Genomic DNA, 20,516 nt, shown 5'->3' on the forward strand with positions numbered 1-20,516 from the left:
ATTGTTAAGCCTCTCTGAAGTGCTAACAGTTACAAGAAAAAAATTGAAATCTCTCTCTTTTGTTCCAGTACAGAAAAAGAAAATGCCCAAAGTCTTGGAAGGTTCCCTGGCACGAGGAAACACTATGCATATATGTAATGGCATTTCTGATTTTGCAGGAAGTCTGTGTATGCACAATAATTTAAATATCCCTGTACCCTGGGGAAATTCTTCTCTGAGGCTAGTCCTGTACTCAAAAGGTACAGGTCAACTTTGTTTCCAGCCAGTTGCTTAGTCTAGAAATGTTAAAAAATGGGTATTTAAATTTAAGCTCCTTGATTTGTATCTGGGTACTTACATAAAAGCCAACTATGCTTAGAGGATTTCACCCCAAGAAACTTTTCACTGATGAAGAACAAAAGCAGAATCAAGCTCTAAATGGACAGCTTTGAGTGACAGACAGTGCTTTCTCTAGTGTGTCTGGGAAAAATCCTAATTTTGCTGGAAGAATTCTCTTCTCTCATTATAACATGTTAGGCCCTGTGCAGGAAATAGAAGTATGCTGCAAATCTAATGAGATTTCCTCACAAAACGTGTTCTTGCTGAGGTGAAAACAGTGGAAAAGACATAATTCTGGATGACGTATTTTGTTCCCATTATATAAAAGAGGATTTCATCATGCAAAAGAGAAATAGGAGTCCCCAGTGTGACACCTCTATTGCAAAGAAAAGCCCCTCTTTCAAAATTAATGAATACTAAATATTTGTACAGTCAAACGAAGATCTGTTTTCAGGGAATTGGTTGCCCTGTCTTTTTAGGGGCTAAGCTGGGAGGGGTTCAAAATAAATACTAGGGTTAGCAACAATGAATAACATTGATGAAATATTAGGGTTAAGATGACGACTTTCAATCTTGGATTACCCGTTGGATTTATGTGATATGCTAAGCACACTTTTTCCTTTGTTAAGCAACAGCAGCTTTATTACATGATTGCACAGATATAAAAGAACAGTTCTCACCTCATTTCATGGCTTGCTTTGATACTATTCCTACTCATTAGGCTTCAGACACTTTTCTTCAGATGTACTCATGAAATACTGGTTTTGTTGCTCCTCCCCACACAAAGGAGAAGAAAGAAATTCTGCTCTTAAAACTAGGATAAACTGAAGTTCTTAAGTATGCTTCTGAAGGCCTGAATTTTAGTATGCAGAAAATACGAAGCCCAACTGGTCAGACCCAAATCTGCTCTCCCAAACAACAGATATCGCGCTTTCCCTCAGCCGACCGCCACCGACCACACGCGCAGGGCAGAGCTACTCACAGGCAATGCGAACGTAGGCTTTGCGGCTCTTGGTAGTGCCGGCAGAGCTCCAGGCAACGCACTGGCACCAGTAATCTTCGGGCCCGAAGAGCTCCTCCACCTGCTGGCGGGAAATCTCAATGCTCACCTCTCGGACAATCAAACCTGCCACGGTACAATTAACATTGGTCAATATTATATTTATAAAGCAAGAGGTGCAAGGAAATAAGCGTAGGAACAGAATACTGCTCGCAAAGTCATATATTACATGACTTTGCAAATAATACATGACTTTGTATATAGTATATGACTTACAATTCTCCATCAGTATCTACTTCGCAATCTAGACCGTGATAAGGATGTGGAGGAAAAAAAAGCAATATTTCATCTGCCTAATAAGAGAAGTGGGTGAATGAAAAACTAACCATTGTGATTTTTACCTTTATCATACACCATGGGTATGTTAGACAAATAAGATCTCATCTGATATAAATTGTACCGTGTCCATAGGACAATTTACATCAAGTGACAATGCAGCCCAGTTTTATTTTCATACAAATATCCTAAAATCATAGAATCATTCGATTTACATGAGTCCCTTAGCCCTCCTGTATTTCATCTCTTTTTGCTAGACAGATACCCCATGCGGAGAGCTCTTGTTCACTCTGAAACCGAGCCTGCACAGGAAAGTGCATTTTGCCATTGCAGAAAATGTCCCAATACTCTGTAATGATAGGCTTATGTGCTGGCCGTATAGTTATTGCCAAGTTGTCAGTGTGGGGTCTATTACTGTCATATATACCACAGATACCGCAATATTTTTTAGAAGGTTTTATAATACACTACAACACACTTTAGCGCTTAAGGGTCTTCCCAGCCTGGTCCTCCATAACGCATCTCAGTGCAACCCTCGCAAGTCCACAGTCGCGCCGTCGATGACAGCGACCCATTCACTGTTAGTACAAGATGACCAATATTTCGCCGCAGTTCCCACACAGCACTCTTGTTGGGAAGCAATTTCGCTCCTTCCAAGTGCAAGGAAATGTTGTGGTGTGGTCAGATACCACCGCAAGAATGGCTGGTAATGGGTTGCTTTTCTGCTGGCAACCTTTGTACTTCATACTGACACAAGCCCTTTCTGTGCCTCAAAACTCACAGCCTGGGTCAAAACGCTTTTAATTTCAGCCCCCTCTGTACTGGGGGACAGAGGGGCAGGGAAGAGGAAGGGCTTGCATCTCTTGTCAACATATTTGGTCTTTGTTGCTGATGCCAAAGCTTTAACAAACTTCTAAGGCATGTGTCCACCTACAGAAAACACCATCACCATTTCAAAAACACACTCTCAGAAACGGCCTTAAATATATAAACTCTGCATGCAAATATTTTGTGGAGTGTAACTGCTTTTCTTTTTCCTTCCAGAATTGCCAGGAAACTTAATGGAAAGATCCTTGGATCGCAGCATGCACAGTGTGTCCCCATCACTGAACACCAAAGGGGAGGTTACGAGCCCTTCTGCTGAGCACAAACCCAGGCCCTTTGAGGCCAGCTACCCTCAGCCTCCTGCCACATGCATTACAAGGTGATATTCATAGCATGAATGTTCCCAGCTGTACAGCACGACGCCTTCGGCAGGCACGGGAAACCAAGCTGGCCCTTTGATTTTGCCTCCAGCATCACAGAGGCTCCATTCAGGGAGGCAACGATTAATTACTGTTTGTATACAATTGTACACTGTCATTTAGGCTGCTTGCTGTTTGCTTCCAAAACTTGGTTAACAACTTAACAACAAAAAGGAATTCATGCATGTAATATCATCGACTTCTCTGGTGGGAATGCTTTCTAATGAGATGCATTTTCCTGCTAGAGACTGCCATAGCCTATCCCCTTCTTTATTTCATTATTCTTGACATCTTTAGCCATTGAATAATCAGGGTAAACACTTATCAGCTTTTCTCCTTGCAACGAAATACTCAAAATACAGCAACTGTACTCCACAGAACGGAAATCAAAGCACGGCCATTTAATAGGTGGCAAACGCTATGTTGTAAGCTTGTTCCGCTCTGATGAGTTAATTTGGTTCCAAAAGGGGTCCCAGGGTCTGGTCGTGTCCCGGTGAGAAGAGCATGAAGAGGATGGGGAGGGAGCATACACATTACATGCATAAAATATTTTTCCCAGTTTAAGTGCTGCTAGCCAAAAGATTACTTCAGCTCATTCCCAGTTTTTATAGCACTAGCTGAGGGAGCCTTTGAGGGTTACAATATTATGTTTTTATAATAAGGCTGATTATGACAGAGTTTGATGGAGCAGCAAGCTTTGTTAACTGAGGGCTAAAGGAAGTGGGCTCGTAACAAGAGTGCTGATTAATAATAATTATGAAATAGTCCTAACGTTCTGGACGCAAATGCAGTTTTCTGATTGTCTGCTGAAGATACGAAACCACATGATAAATAACTGCCACTAAATGCACCAGCAGAACTTCTACCTTTGGCTACCTGAGATGCTTTCGAATTCAAAATAACCAGTTATTCTAGGTACTATTTTTTTGAGAGAACCATGAATTGCTGATAGGTTTCAGGTTATTCCAAGTCATTTGGCCTTGGGTCTTAGGCTGTTGTGTCGAACAGATACATAACTTCGGTTGTTGTCTCTTTCTACTTACAAGCAAGAGGATGACAGGCATAAATAACGTCATCTTGTCTTTGTCTCTAAGCTAAACTAGTTTTACTAGAATACACAATTCATCAAATCAGTTGATGATACTATGAGATCATCTAGGATGTAATGATCTATGGCCAAGACTTAAGGTGACATACGTTGGAATTCATGGTTGAGACATCTCTGTTAATGTTGATTTGTTTCTTATGCCACAGATTAAGCTTATTTGGCATCTGAAAGGGAAAACTCTTGGCTCTTTGCTGCTTTCCCCATGCTTTGACATGCTGGAAGGCCAATTTTACCACCCCTTTTCACTCACCGGGATCTCATTGCACAAACAGTTGCACTGATTCACAAGAAAGATCTCGCCAATCGAAATACCACCCACCCTCAGGCCCTGGGGACAAGCATGTGTAACTGCAAGAGATACATTTCCTTTGTGGTACCAAGTCACAATCCTATTCCTTCTGCTAACATAACCCATAATACAAAATCCATCTCTCAGGTTACAAAAAATGTAATTTGCTGAGATACCTCAGATAGCAAGTATCATTACCAGCTGACACGTTGCTATACATCAGATTTTACAGAGGAGCTGGTACAGTCTGCCTGCATTCATTCAGGAGTGTATCGCTTATAAACCTCACACGGGCAGGATAACCCCGGGATGATCACTTCCAACAGAGATCTTCCTCTTATCCCTGTTGAAGCTGCTTCTGTGTCTATGTCAAAGAACAGTAGCTGGAGGCTTTTCTGAACTTCCTCATTAACTATCTTTGATATTAAGGAGTAATACTAAGAACTCAGCTGATTTATACTGCAAATTTTAAGGAAGATAGAACGCCACAATGTTGAAGTAAAAAGAAGAGATTACCTGCAATAGCGGCTTCCTCACGATTTTTATAGTACTTTGGCTGCACCATCACTTGCTACTGTTTGGTTTAAACACTTAGCACTTCAAAGTTGCACAAGCTAACCTCTGCTTGCTCTTACAACCCACATGAACACTTTGCTTAATGGACTGCAGCACAGAGTTTGCCACATATGCTCCATGCAATTCATTAAAAGAAAAAAACCACACACACACACACACAAAAAGGCCAACCCATGTCTCAATACTTCCAGATAATGTGACATGCTGGGCCTATAGCTCAAGCAACTGTGCATCTAATTGGCTGATTACAGGCATACGAGTGCATAACCTCTGAGTAGAAAATTAGAAGTCACTTTAAAAAGAGCATCCTGTACTTTGCCTAAATATATTTAGGGAAAGGAGATTAGCAGTAATTTATACAGCATGTAACCTACCTGGCATTGGTCAATTCTACTTTGCCTTCTTTACTAGCAATGCATTGATTTTTTTCCACCTAGTTCTTGATATGATTAAGACAGAGAGCAGGTGAAGACACAGCATACTTGCAAATGGCTGCTTACCACACTTGACTCAGTTGCAGATTTCCTTGAATTAATACAATTGCATAGATTGTGGCACGGTCCACAAGAAGTCAGGATCTTCCTGTTTTAAAGCAATGCAATAATAGGCACAGCTGAAGGGAGGTAATAGAAATGCGAGCAGCCAGAATGCTTGGCAGGTTCCTTATAATGCACGTAAATCCATAATGAGCATCTACATAGTACTTCTAACTCCTACTCTCTCTGTGATAAATAGTCAGAATATGAGAGGGAGAGGCATTTGCTTGCGCTGTCCAAACTTGATTTGCATTCACCACCCTGAGAACTGCTTCTGTAGCCACTTGCAGCCCATCTGGATCTTGGGCATGAACACAGACGTGTAGAATTTGAGTCTAATTATCACCAACCTATTTTAGGCAACAGAAAGATTGTGGAAAGCGGAGCTTTAAAATGAAAATGGAGAAAATCAAAGTAATTTAAAGCAATTTTCCAAAATAAATGGTAATTGTACTTACGTCTGTGCACTGAAAAAATACAAATCCTTAAAACTGTTTTCCTAGGCTGGTGGACTCTTTCTGCACAAATGTTTCTTTTCAAAAACTTTGTGAGTAACCACAGGATTCCCAAGACAGTAGCAATGTAAAAAGTTTTAAAACTTGAGTGAGAGGATGTAAAAAAATCTCAGAAAAAAACAACCCCCGCCCCCAAATATTTGCTGTCTTATCAGGCTTCTGAGTATATAGATCTGGATCAGCTAGGTTATAAAAGTTGTCACAGAGGTTGCTCAATGCTGGAGCTATTTATACATAACGATCGGTCAGATTTAATACACATGCTTGCGTGTGGTACCAGAAAAAGGCATTATCGGTGGAATTTCCTTAAAGACAGGTCCAAAACCCTGCAGCCTGTAGGAGACTAAATAAATTAAAGTCTGAAATACTGTTTTACCCCTAAGAGTTTTCTGTCCAGCTGAGGACGGAGGATGGCTTGTAAGAAGGCTCAGGGGCGTTTGGCATAATCAGGCTGCGATGTACCAGCCCCAGGACTCAGACAGGTCCTCCATGAATGACAATTTTGCATATTTACTAGCACATCATCTACAGTCATTCATTCCAGTAAATAAGTATGTCTCTGGGACAAATATGAGTCGGGCTCTGCACAGGAGTAAAAAGGACTGAGAACTAATGAGCGACTGCTGGGTGGCGAGAGGCGGAGGGGAGAGGGAGCCACGCTCGCGGTTGCCTGCTGCTCATCTGCGTAGCTAAGTGAGCACCGGGGAGAGGCATCGGCTGACGGTATGTATCAAAAGGAAATTACTATCCCTCCTGGAGCAAAAGGAAGAGTGAGGAGGGAATTGTGGCTTATATACATACTCTTTCATTATAAGTTGTATCCTAGAAACACCATCAAGCAAAGACACACTTCATTCACACGGTCCCCAAGCGTTTAACTTATTAGCTGGCTGTACAAACTGTGAGGTAGATTATCTGGTCTTCAGAGGCAGAAATGCTATCTTTTTTAATGTATGCAAATGTAATGTAATTGTATGCTATTATGGTACATTATTAGTAACTGCAGTAATAATTCCTCGGTTCCATCCTCCACCCACCAAAATAACTGGCAAATTTCCCCAAAATGGTAATAAGAGTAGGTTTGCCAATGAGACTTGTTTCTTTCTAGAGGGAAACAGAAACGTCTTCTAAGGTCCTGCAACTGTATGTGACAGCTTATGACAAGAAGTGATCACTGTAAACATTTCAAAACATAGGAAAAATTCAATTAATCAAATGCAGTCGTCCAACCTGGAGTCAGTCCAGGTCAGAGAATTAATAATATTTACACCTCACTGGGCATCTTCGTGCCAAGACACTATTTTGATGTATTTTGGCTGCCATAAATGTTCAATATTTTATATGAAAAACTTGCGTGTGTGAAAATATTCTTCAGGCCTTTGATGGAGTAATTTTTGTGAAAGTACTACACGGGCATGTGTTTGACCCTCCGGCACAACACTAAACAGGAGCTATTTAGTTACAAGACCAAAGGAGGCTTCCAAATGCTAAGAAACTGGATGGGTAATTTGTTTATCCCTCTGTACACGGTAGCTCAAATAACGTTTGTGCTTTCATTTGCCCAAAAGGTATTTCATTAATTAGTGATCGCATTTGCCATAGAACACATTGCCTAAGCAGATTGAACTTTATGTCCGACTGATCTAGAAAAAGACATTATTGCAATACACGCACAGACTGCCAGTTTATCACAGTCAGTCACTGCAAATAAGGATGGAAATATACCCTGTGCAACTTGCAACCCTTTGCAAGTTCAATTTCTTGAAATCAGTGCTCAGAGCATCCCCCCTAAACTTACTGCCACTGCTCTCGGCTCTCTCCTGCTTAGACAGCCACAGACCCCCCCAAATCCCCCGAGGCTTCCCGCTCTGCAGGGGGGATCCCAGGGCCAGGGACGGTGCTTCTGGATGATATAGCAGAGGCTTTGGGGAGTCAGCAGCAAAACAGCGACGGGGTAGCAGGAAACCTCTGCATGTGCATGTAACACACGCTGCCAGAGAATCAAATTTTACGGAATATAACTTAGGGGATGCATGTAGAAAAACATGGCAATGATGCATTCAAATCCTCTTTTCATACAGTCTGCTTTCTGACTCAGTTCCTTTTTCAAACCATTAGGAATAGGATGAGGGAGTAAATACTTTGTGAAAATAACTCACTCAGTACATATTTTAATGATATAAATAAACATACTTTTTCATGCAAGATGAAGGGGTGGGAGGAGAATCCTGATACCAAAAAAGAAAATCGGAGTTTTGCAATAATTTCAGAAGGGGCTGGATTATCTCCACAGTGTTTGGCAAACATTATGAAAGCATTTTTAGTTCCCATAGTCCCTATCTTCAGTTTTAAACTTCATTTAAAACTTTACCCCAAATCCTTAAAGCACCATGATCTTTTTTACTTCATGGAGGTGGCCAAGACCATAGACTACAGCGGTATGACTGTAGGCACACGTAATGAAAGGTACACAGATTGCTTTCTCATTTTGCAGCTCTTTCTTTGTCATTATATTGCTCTCCATTGGTAAAACTTAAGTGACCCAAGCCAAGAACAATGATCTCTCTACGTAGTGATAATCCAGAATTATCTCTCTGATTTATTAAATTGCTCATCACAGGTGCCATAATCAGCCGGTCTCTGTAGTATAAGGCTGATTACTTTACTCAGTGAAATAACCTTTTTACAAAGGTAAAAATAAAATCAGAGCTATGTCAGAATGGAAATTCATTTACACTCTTGCAGAGATGGATCTGTCGCAGTCACAAAGTAATTCTGCTCAAACGTATCAGAGTACTCAGGCTATGGAATTTGGTGCTTTAAAAATGAATAAATAGGCTATGCACAAGAAGAATGGCTTCAAATATAAAAGTTCTTGCTGAGAAAAATGTTCTCCGTGCATCTTAATGCGAGAGAGATGATTGCATAACGGCACACTGCGCGTATATCTTATTTTCTATATACAGCAGCAGTAATCTTAACAAAAGATAGAGAGACAGATAGCTATCTAGAGATATTTTAAAAAGCAAAACAACTTTAAGACCCAGTAATCCTTCATGCTGTGATTGCATGCACCTGTTTTTGCCTCAGCACTGCTTTTCTGTAAATTATGGCTGGCTGGTGGTATGAAAAGATGGCATGAACATTACAAACAATTTTCCACACAAATATTTAAAGGAGAGCCTTCCAGCCACTTTTGCTCTCCTCAAAACTTTCTCGTTAGGAAAGAGACACTTTCTTAACTCAGATTAATAGCGAAGAAGGTAATATCCCAATTAAATCAAGCTTGCATTAACATTTAAGTCTAGTTTGCATCAGTTAGCTAATTACCAGTTTACAGTTAGTGAGCTGAGCTAAAATATTAGGTCCCCTACTGTTTTTAACTGACCTACACACTTCGGTGACAATTACAAAGGCTGTATTCCTGAATATTATTACTGTACTCCTGAATATTTGCGGAAAACAAGAGCACGCCCTGGTCTCCGCCAGCACGGTGGCGGTGGTCTGTACGGGCAGGGGACAGGGCTGGACCCCACAGGCTGGTCCCCTCAGCGGGGGAAGTAGCCCCTCTGCTACCTCCTCCCCTGCGCCCTGGGCAGCTGGCTGCTTTACATAGCCTTGCACTATCGCTGTTTAATACTTTAAAACAACATGGGCTTGCTCACTCTCGCCCTACAAACAGTTCAGAGACAAAGGAAAAACAAAGCCTTTTTTTTCTTTTTTTAAATGGAGCCTATTTTCTGGTTCTATGCATTTTTTGTTAATATGCGCAAATTGCTCCAAAATACATGGTTCTTTTCCACTTGCAACAACGTGTGTTTACTGCTGCTGGTTTCTTTTTTTCTCTTTTCCTCCTACAAAAGCAACAATCATGCTCCAGCGTAGCAGGACTCCAAAACACCCTCTCTGCAAGCGTATACCTATGTTCAGCCACTGGCATCACCATTTTTGAACTATCACGGGCTGAGGTCCAGGAGCAGAAACAAATGCAAGGCAGGCCACCTCGGCCCAGACCTTCCCGTCAGCGCGCGGCCCTGCCTGGCGATGCCTGAGCAACTCTCTGCTGCTCTGGTGCTGCTTTCAGCGAGCGCGAAGAACAGAGGTCGTCCAGACAGGAAAGCACGGCTACAAGCAATTCGTCGCTCCAACTTTTGGGTCAAAGCCCAATTTGGTTGAGGCACGTGTGGCTGAGACATTTATTTTTCTTTTTTTTTAAGGGCCAGGAAAAAAAAAATCTGCCAGAGGTTCATGTTTTACATAGAGCTGCAGACGAGACTTCACAAAGAAAATCTGTGCACTTTTTATTTCTGGTTCAGAGGATTTACATGCTCTTTCTAATGATCTGGGCCTTCAGCACTGGGTAATGCTTCCCAGTCCCCAGCTTAGTGCTCATGCAAAATTGAAGCACTTTTGAGGCTGTTTAGAGCCTACAGATGAATCTCAATGTGCAGGCAAAACGGAATAATGGCTGTTTAGCACTTCGCTGGAAGAAGCCGAGGAAATTATGAAAAAAAAAAAAATCTATTGAACTTCAAACATCTGTGAAGCCAACAGAGAACATCTGAATTTTGAACAGCATGTTTACATTCCCTTTGCACAGCACAGTGGGGAGGCAGGGAAATTAACAATAAATGGGTTTGTGTGTGCTTTTTTTTTAAAAAAATACACATTTTAAAAAATATATTGATTTTTTTAAAGTTACTGACATATACATATGTATATAAATATAGATACCCACGTATAAGTGCCCCCCCCGCCCCACTCTGGGTGCTTTTGCGAAGCAGAGACAACGTGAAAATGCCTTATTTCCGTGAACTTGAGGCAACGCGACAGTCGAGCGGCTGGTGCCGCTATTGTGGGAATAAGGACACGCGCAACGTGACGCAAGGGGTCACTAGGGAGCCTTCCTCAGCTCTTGCTTGCCTTTTTTTAAGTCCACGAAGCGCTGGAACAGCAGGCTGGGGGAAAAGAATCAAACCGTCACCGTTCTCGGTCGTTGGTGGTTTGCACGTTAGGGATCGCGTTTCATAGCCAACTCAGGTACCTTGAAACACTAAAAAAAAAAAAAAAAAGCAAAGGGAAGCAGCTGCTTTCAGCGAGGCTTTGTCCAGTGCACTGTCAAGCGGAGTGACTTCGACCAGACAGAGCCGCAGCCCTGGGAATTTGCTGTCTGCTCCCACACGCAGCACGTCCTCAGGTCTGTGCCAGGGCAGCAGTCAAAGCAGCAGCCCCTGAACGCCAAGAGATTGTTCTGAGTTTGTACTGAATATAAGAACTATCACAGTAAGGAGTGTGAAAAGACAGCCTGGTGGTCACAGAAGTCATTTTGCGTGTACATGTTTCTGGATATAGCACAGCTCACAATCCCCATCCGCTACAGTGAGTGCTTGGGGATGTGAGCAAGTTGCTCCACAGCTCCATAAGACTTTGACATGAAAAAAGACCCTTTTCATTACGCAAGTGAACATGGTCAAAACTATCTTTGCAATTTTGGTCGCCTCGTTTTTTTTTTTTCCTCAGTACTCATTTTTACTCAAATGATCTCAATACTGGTTTCCACTTTAGTTAAAGAACTAAAGGATTAAAACTAAATCCAAAAGAAAGCTCAATCCACTTTCTGTGCATCGTTATTCTTACGTTCTGACAATTTTTACACCCCTTCGGAGACGGGAACGGCAACACCCCTGGAAAGGTGCACAGTGCTATGTCAGCGCTCGGTACAGCGGCATCATTATCGCCGGGAAGCCAAAAGCAGCAATCAACCAACTGAGATGCTCTCTAAAATCAAAATCTGGGAGCAAATAATAGAAGAGGCACTGAGGGCCTGAAGATGGGCATTCAGGGTGAAGAAGAGACAAGGCACAGCAGAGACCGATAAAAGATGCCCTTTCCACTCTCACAATCACAATACGAAGAGGAATGAGAAGTTACGAGGAATTCTGAAAGACACCCCATCAAAACCTGATGAAAAAGAGATGTACATAACCTTACAGGTGAATAAGGTGAATGTCAATAGTGTTGGTACCTGTCCCATCACACTGCTCACTTATGTAAGGATCAGAAATGAATGGGAAAGACAAAATGAATAGAAGAGGTGAACTCCTAAAGGCAGCATAAAATTAGGTCCTGTATGGGTCAGTCTTGTACGTGGCAACTACCTGCCTTTTCCTTACGCTTCAGCAGTGACGGGGTACCCTATCTGCCTAAAAGAGAAAAAACCCTGACTGAATCTGATCTATGTGCAACGGTTGTCCCACATGGATTTTTCTTTTTTTAAGAGTTTTTTCCACTCTGGTTTAAAACTAATTTAAGCATTATGGTTCCTCCCACCTCTCTTCACTGAATGATTTCACCGTCTAATGAGCTAATAGAGGAAAAAGTAGAAGATACTACTCAGTTTAAGTTTATAGAGACATCATGGGAATCAAGGGAACAACATTGACATGTCTTGCACAGTCATCAAAACCCTGACAGGCTTATACTGCATTTTCAGTGACTGCATCAGACTATAACTTGTTCTCTGCAAGGAAGAAATTAAGATGTCATTTGGACCTTCTATTTCCCCAAATATTTTCATGGATTTTCATAAAGAAACTATAGACCTCCCAATCCTACTCATTTTCATACTTAATTAATTGAAAAACCTACATTTAGAAGATACAAGTGTTCCTGCCTTTGCATTGCCAGCGTGCGACTGACAGCAGCAGTTCTCTTTCGCAGTCCACAAGGCCTTAGCTCTGTCCTCCTTTTTTCCAGGTTTTTTTCCATTTAGGCTAATGGAAGCAGGATGGGGACTGAACCGGGGGACTTGCTTCCCATTCCAAACAACGTTGAAATTTTTTGGCCTTTCAGACACCAGAGCGCCATCGCCACAGGGGCTCCAGGTCTCTCACAAAAAGGCTTCGAGCTGCAAAAGATGGAAAAACGAAGCCACACTGTGCAAAGCTAAGGCTAGTTTGAAGGCTAGCTGGGGTGTGTGGACTGATGTCTGAAGATGCCCTTCGGGAATCTAAAGGGATTAACGGGATTATGAGGCTGTAACAAAGGACTTTATGTAGGAAGAAAACTTGAGGGGAGATAAAGTATGGGCTGCAAATATTCAAACAGGTATCCTCACATGATTGAGATGAATGCAATAAGCATCCATATTCCTCTTTCTATTATTCTGAGTAACTTTATTTCCTGTCTCAGACTTGTTCTCCTAAAAGCCCACAGGAAACAGTCAGAACAATTAGGAGAACAGCTGCAGATGGGAAGTTAATGCTGCAATAAGAAATGAATAAATACCCTAAAGCTTTTATCTATTGGTCCCAAAACACTTAGCAGAGGTGAATAACAGAGAAGTGGAGTGGTCTGCACAGAGAGATACATGAAAATTTTCTACACACAGAAAATTTGGATAGGCAAATGACCCTTCCCATGGACCCGTCGCTGCTCACAGGAAGAGCAGGAGCGGGAATTACAGGCAGGGGAGCTCCCTCTGGGCTCACCTGAGCCTCTTCCATGCTGCTACCCAGGAACTGAATCTTCCCGGGTTTTGGGTGATGGTTTTGCTCTGCCTAAAAGTTTTTCTCCTCAGGAAAGAAACACTTGGCCCAATGTTCTTATTTTAGGAACACAATTTTAAGTTACTTGAGGCAAAATCTAATTCCCTTCCTTAGGCCAGCACTAGTGATTTTTTCCACTTCTACAAAAATAACAAACATTTTGAATTTATATCCCAGATAACAATGACTTTCAAGGGGGTGTGAGCCTGTGTGTCAGTTCTGAAGTTTCCAAAATGGCTCTTTTTCTATGAGACTATGCTAATTACTCAAAATAAAAGTGGAAACAACTTCTTGTAAACATGTCTGCAGCAGCTTTGCTGTTGGGTATTCCCTTGATTTGGATGTGTTGAGGACCACCAAAATCTGAGAAGAGAGAGCTTTTCTTGCAATGGTGATGGGTGCAGGCATCTGCTTCCCCAGGAGAGGTGGCTATGAGGCACACTGGGTGAGAAGGCAGCCTGAGTGACATCTAAAATACCAGCAACCTAAATGTTAAATAGGAAAAAACCATGGGTTTGTTCACGTATTTTTATGTAAGGAAACAGCCTGTATTTCCCTGGAGAGTTCCAGTTCTTCGGAGAAATGGAGTTGCCTGCTCCTTTCATCCCTAGCCGCTGCCTTTCAGACGGTACACACAAACATGTTCCACTTAAACAACCTTCCAAAGAGGGGGCACACTTTGAAGTACTATGGAAAATGAACTGTAGTACCAATTCTAACCCACATCTCCAGACTATGAAGAAGAACATTTGGGAAAAGATACATGGACACATTTTAAAATTTCCTCGAAATGAGTTGGATTAGGGGAGAGTATTGAAGGAGCATAGCAAAAAATTGGCAATGTTGCTGAGAAATAATTATTTTGAATCAGAGTGCTTGGCATTTGTAATGGATTTGATCCAATGATAAACGAAAAATAAAATGACTTGTGACAACAGTGGAATGAAAACAATCCTTATTTATGATATGCGGCTACCCCTACTAACATAACCCCAAGGTATTCTACCCCAGAGAGTCAAAATATTGCAGACTGAAGCGTAACTGCAGCACTTAGCACCACTTGTCATCTCCTTAGTGAAGTTAATAGGGGAAACTGGCCACATTTGTTTGGAAAAAATAGCCTTTTTTTTCCTGTCTTTCAGACCCTTGAAAAATAATAAAGAGAATTAGGAAGCTACAGCAGGCCAAGACGAGGGAAAAAGAGCTTAAGGGAAGATGATGTGCAGAGACGGAAAAGGGCAATAAGGAAAGGAACGTCTGTGGGTCACAGAAAACGAGGAAAACGGTACTCACAGAGCTGGGCATACGGGGGTGCTTCCCAAATTCTGTATTTGGGCTTCCAAAATAAGTGTTTCCCCACTGGTGTTCAAGTAAGTCCTGTATTTTATAAGTAACAATAGCTTTTCCTACTCATAAAAAAAAAAAAAAAGAAAGAAGCACAATTGCTCAAAACAAGTAGGCATGTGATATTCTCTGTTGTATATCCCAGCTTCAATAAAGTAGGTTAATGGTTAAATAAATTGATGGGGCTTTTGTCATTAGGGCAACACCGCCTTCCAAAATGTTGTACGAACAACAAAATAAACAGCTTTGAGAGGTTTGTACACATGCATACAAAAAAAAAAAAAAAAAAGAAAAAAAAGAGAAAGTGATAGAGTACATTGGTGCTGAAAGTGATTTTTTGTTTCTATAAATGCTGCCAGAATGGCACAGGCAGTCGCTGTGAAGGTTTCCCCACACTGCCTCGGCCACAATGGCCTGTAAGAGCAGCTCTAAAGGCACAAGGATAGCCGTCAATCTTTGATCTTGTGCTGAGAGGGTGAGCTATTAAAGATTTAGCTAGCTGGATACCGACTCCCCTGACAGGCTGCCAGAATCGTTGCTTAAGGTAACGGCTTTCTATTTGCCAGATCAATGCTGACCAGACGTCAAAAGCTCAGTCTCCTTTCATCAAATCTGCAAGTCATCCGAAAATACTTTATTAATGGGAAAAGATAGTGGTGGGGGGTAAGTCCTGGAATCACATTAACAGTTATGTAAAGAAATGAAAACATTCATTTTGCATTGGCTGGACCCTCGGGCAAGGCTCAGGAGTCCTTATTCTGCATCGCTGCTATTTGGGAACACCGAGGGGGGTCGTAAGTAAATCCCTGAGCCCTCCTCTGCCTACGCATCTGAGCAAAAAAGACAGAAAAAGGTAGGCAAACAATAACGCTAGCTGTAATTGTCCAATATGTCTACAAAATTAGCACTTTAAGTAGTTCCAAATGTTGTTTTCTCCTTGCTTGAAGGAGAGAGAGAAGAAGAACGTGTCACTGGCATTGAAGAGGGCAAGAAGGGGCCTATAGATCATTTCACCTTAACAGTCATGGAGAAACTATTATAACGCCTATTCAAATGGAAAAGACAAAAACAAGGTCCCTGTAGTCCTGATTGTTCTGTTGTATGTCACCCCAAAGTTGGTCTCCATCTTGCAGCACTAAATCCTTCTGCGCACAAACGTACGAGGTGCGAGACTATCTTCTATATATCCGCAACTCTACCATCACTGCAGAAATGCTTTTTTTTCCTGTAAAAATATGTCTCCATAAAAACCACATATGCAAAATAAAATCTTTTGCCACAGTCATTTTCAGAGACACGGTAATTTGGAAAATGTGCACCAATTGCTCTAATAATTATTGATGCTCTTAAGCTTCTCGCTCTGTTGCAATGGAATTTACTTGGTCCAAAAAGCATCAGTTCTGCAGGGCTTCTTTTACTTTCTGTGCTGTTATCTTTTATGACAGTCAATCATAAAATCAAATGTGTTCCCTCAAAACAACTTTCATCCCTGCTTTTTAAAACCAGTGTTCATATTCTTTACACATATTTTTCCATGTTAGTGGGAAAATCTTTCGGTAAAAACATAAAGAAGACCGTGTCCTGCCTTGTAGTTCGTGTACGTCGCAAATGAAGCTGCCGAAGACGTGCAAAAAGATTTTCAGAGCATCCATTTGGACTTACTCATGAAAATACTTAACTTTTTCATAAAAAAGAAAAATTCCAGTAAGTCTGAAGATTACCAGAACCAGAAGTTAATGATCTTCTAGACAGAGCTTCTGGTTTCTCAAGCGTGATCCTTGGAATTTTTGAAAGGCCTTCTCTCCAGGCTAAGTTAATTAAATAAAGCGGTACTAGAACACCCTGTCACCATTACTGTTCTCATCTTCTCCAACCAGAAGGCAACAACTCCCACAGAGTCCCTGTGCATGTACTGTACAGCAATGCTTTACCCACTGTTTGAAAATAGCCCGCAGTGCAAAGGAGCATATATCTAGAACCCTTATTTTGTAACCATGCCTCATCTGTGTTACAAAGAAAAAAAAAAAAAGTACCTATCTATCTATATGCATATATATTTTTATACAGGAAAAATATACACATATTTGTTTTATTCCTCTCTTAAGATTAATCTTCTTAATAGATTCAGTATTTCTATCTAGCAGCTCTCTTAAACGACAGTCAGGTTGCACTCTCATTCTGTCTCCTGTGCCACTTCTACTGCTCTGCCATCGTCTCCGGTTTTATCAGTGACAGTAATAACTTTGCCTTATAAGACAAATTAATTATTTCTACACAGATTTCGTTAATGGCCAGTGTTTCCACAGGCTCAGAGTCCATGAACACATAAACCTTTGCAGGCCAAAACCTATTTCTCTCTTTCATACATCACTTACCGTCCCAAGATGATGCACCTCTAACATCACATCTGCATTTCAGTCCTCTCCCTTTCCCTACAACCTGTGCTGTAGAAAAGAATGTGTAGCTGGTATTTTACTTTTCTTCCTCCGCACTTTTTTTTATCTATTTGTTCTGTTTCCCTTTCCTTTGCTTTTCTACCTGAGGACTTAAGAGAGAAAGTCTGCTTCAGAAACAGCAGCCAATGACCAGCTGAGCGTGGTGCTCCTGCTCCTCTTTGTCACTGAATGGACCTCCAGCGCGGAAAAACCATCAGTGGGGAAGAATATGTCCAGGGGAAGAACATGTCCAGCCTTCGGTAACTTGGGTTGCATGACTGGCCCAGCAGAAATACTGTGTAGCTAGGCTCCCTTTGAGCCAGGGTTACTGCGAGGGGCCAAACATAGGGCTTGCCATGAACGGTGCTCTGCTACACGACTGCTCCAAGGGCACAGAGTGACTTCCTGCAAACAACATCCAACTGCAAGCCCAAAGCCAGCAGCAATTTCGGCAGGGGCTGCATCCTTATAATACCTCTGAGCAGCTCAGCCACTGCAGGTACGCCCTAGGTTAGCACTACTGCACCAGCCAGCTAAAAATAGTGAAGGAAAGCAAAATAGCCTTAAAAGTGGTGGAGCTGAAGCCCAAAGCCAGACGGACTGGTGCAAGCTGCCAAGCTGATGATCTCATATGTGTAAAACCTTCCTCCGACTATGATCCGTTAAGGCCACATCTCATGCAACTTCTTCTCCAGCTCCACCTGCAGTAGACATGTTTTCCTGAGCTTCCATTGCTTTGAGGAAGACACTATTTCAATGCTGCCTTCAAGATATTGCTTACCCATGTCTATTCTACACTATGTGTCCTCAGCCACAGATTCTCAGTCTATGTATGGCAAGATGGAGAAACACTGTACTCACGACACACATTCACCAGCCTTTTGGCAACCATGAAGTGGACTGACAAATTTAGATACTGACAGCTTCATTTTAACGAGCTATTAGCGTGACTGGTTTTTGTAGCTCTTATGCTAATAATCTGATCTGCGCAGCTTTTGGCATACCCTCCCTTCCCCTCCTGGAAGTCCAGGAGATTAAGTTAATCTCTAATTGGAGATGGGTTTTGTTTAGATATAATTGCTGCTGTTTATTATTCAAAACATTCATCCTCTAATATATTCAGATGGATCTCTTTTCAAGACCGGGCTTCTACATTCCCTGCTGCAATTTGTTTTACGGCATCATGAAGTTCTTCTAGCATGGGATTTTGGAAAAAAAAAGTTTGCACTGCAATGAATTTTGCCCTTGTATCAAGAACTGCAGCGACCACCTCTTTCTCTGTTTTTCTGAGACCTATAAGCTGTGCTCCAGAGAAAGGGTGTTAACATGAGAACCCAGCTATGTAAGCTGTTGCTCATATTTTGACTGAAGCTTTTTACTAATTTGATATTTTCCTTAGCAGTATAAATTTCCTCCTACACTGAAGCTTATCGAATGTACTCCTCTTAAGTATTTTCAGAGACTCTTTCTTTTATTTTGTATTAATTACATTGTTGGTAATTAATGGGTTTTTTTCCCTCCATCTTTCATCTTTTCTGGCATGATTACAGCAATTGAACCTGCCACACTAACATTAGGCTATATATTAATCCTGTGTAGGATGTCTAGTAGTCAAGTCAGGTTGGTTTACTCTACAAGTATGTAGCATTTTCAACTGTTTTCTTTTTATATAAGAGCAGCGCTTAATTCAGTGGGTCTGTGTTGTAACTGGATCAACCAAGATGGACAATAAATTGTTTTCAGGGTGTTATTTTTGAGGTACATGATTCACAACTGGTTTCCTAGAGGTCTTAAATTGCTGCTGCTGTAATAAGAAAGCTAAACCTACTTTCTTCACTGTTTACATGAAATGCTAATCTCTGTTCTCACAAAGAAGCAAAAGCCTGAAAACAGTAACTTCGAATCTTATTCTTCCCTCACCCGTTTCGACACAGAATTGCTGAGTTCAATGGAAATGCTTTTTTATTCCCTCTAGGGTCACTGAGAAGAATCAGATCCTTCATTTTCAAAGGTGCCTTTGGCTGTACTGTACAGAAGGCACAATTCAGTTTCTGAATGCTGATGTTAATAAAAGCTTAAAGAATTAACACAGTGATAACTGCTCTCCTGCTTGTCCTTATTCATTCCAGTGGATTCCCACTGGTGAAAAAAAAATAGAAGATGTGTTAAGTTACCAGATTTTCTCTTTTTAATCTTTTCACTGCAGTCAACCTTCTGGAAAAGCCTATTCTTACTAACAAATAAACAGACCCAAAGTTTTATACATTTTCTTCTTGCTACAGCCTTACTTCCCCTACACCCACCTTCTTTTTCTCAAGCTGAGAGCACCACAGCACCGTTAAATGCTTAGGCTTTTGATCTCTGTGCAAATAAATGAGCTGAAACAAATAAAACCCATTTCACAAGAGACTTCCAAGACATCTGGTGGAGTTATTTTTCTAAGTAATTAGACCAAGTGGTGGTGCAATTCCCAAATGAAAGTTACCTTCTTGCTTGATATCCAGTTATTTTTCACAGCCCTCAAGACAGCAACTAAGGCCCACTTCTCTCCTTGCATGTCACAAACTCTATTGATTACCAGTCTTCCCAAACTGGAACAATCATACCTTTGAAACAGGCTTGTTTACAGCTCAAGTTTTTAACCCCCCTTTTTTTGCACTATGAGGGTCCTATTTGTCTTCCATGAATGTCAGTGGGATTTCTTGTACTGACTGAGGAAGGACGGGGTTCTTGGCTTTTTTCTTCTACTCCTTCTATTCCGTAGCTGTCCTATGAATAGTTGCTAGATTTCAAAGGTGGGCTGGATATGAATGTATTTTAATTTTCTCCCTCTCATCCCTCGCAAGCTATAATGCAAACTCACCAGAGGTTTCATCTACTCTCTCATCGACCACATGGTCCTTCTGATGCACCCATTCGCTGTTGCACTTGAAATAGATCTGCGTGGCAGGGCTCGCTTTGCAGTACAGATTCACTGGCTTGTTCTTCACAATATAAGCTTCTTCAGGTTCAATGAGGAAGTGGGGCAAGGGCTCTGGAGGATCAGATGGAAAACTTTCTGGAAGTTCATGAAAAAAATCATCATCTGTAAAACAAGACAGAAGGACAAATGAAACAACCAAGATTCAGCTGTCAGGGACTTAAAAGCACTTTCTGAAAATTTCAGAAAAAGTGTACTTTTCAAATAAAAAGTTATCTTGGGAGAGTTCTTGGACTGAGGAGTAAATCCACAGTTGTTTTCAAACTAGAGGAAATTGTTCTTTACATC

General features: G+C 41.4%; 1 protein-coding gene across 2 annotated transcripts in view; it reads right to left on the reverse strand.

Annotated features, from left to right (window-relative positions):
• UNC5C (unc-5 netrin receptor C) overlaps positions 1–20,516 on the reverse strand; it is a 259,726-nt gene that overhangs the window by 74,025 nt on the left and 165,185 nt on the right. For both annotated transcript variants that reach the window (XM_068941581.1, XM_068941583.1), the window contains exons 2-3: positions 20,112–20,333; positions 1,301–1,444 (exon numbers count right to left, since the gene is read on the reverse strand). In XM_068941581.1, the coding sequence (XP_068797682.1) occupies positions 1,301–1,444; positions 20,112–20,333 (366 nt within the window). The remainder of the gene's footprint in view (positions 1–1,300; positions 1,445–20,111; positions 20,334–20,516) is intronic.

This window comes from Struthio camelus, chromosome 4 (genome assembly GCF_040807025.1).
Source record: "Struthio camelus isolate bStrCam1 chromosome 4, bStrCam1.hap1, whole genome shotgun sequence".
Taxonomy (NCBI): Eukaryota; Metazoa; Chordata; class Aves; order Struthioniformes; family Struthionidae; genus Struthio; species Struthio camelus.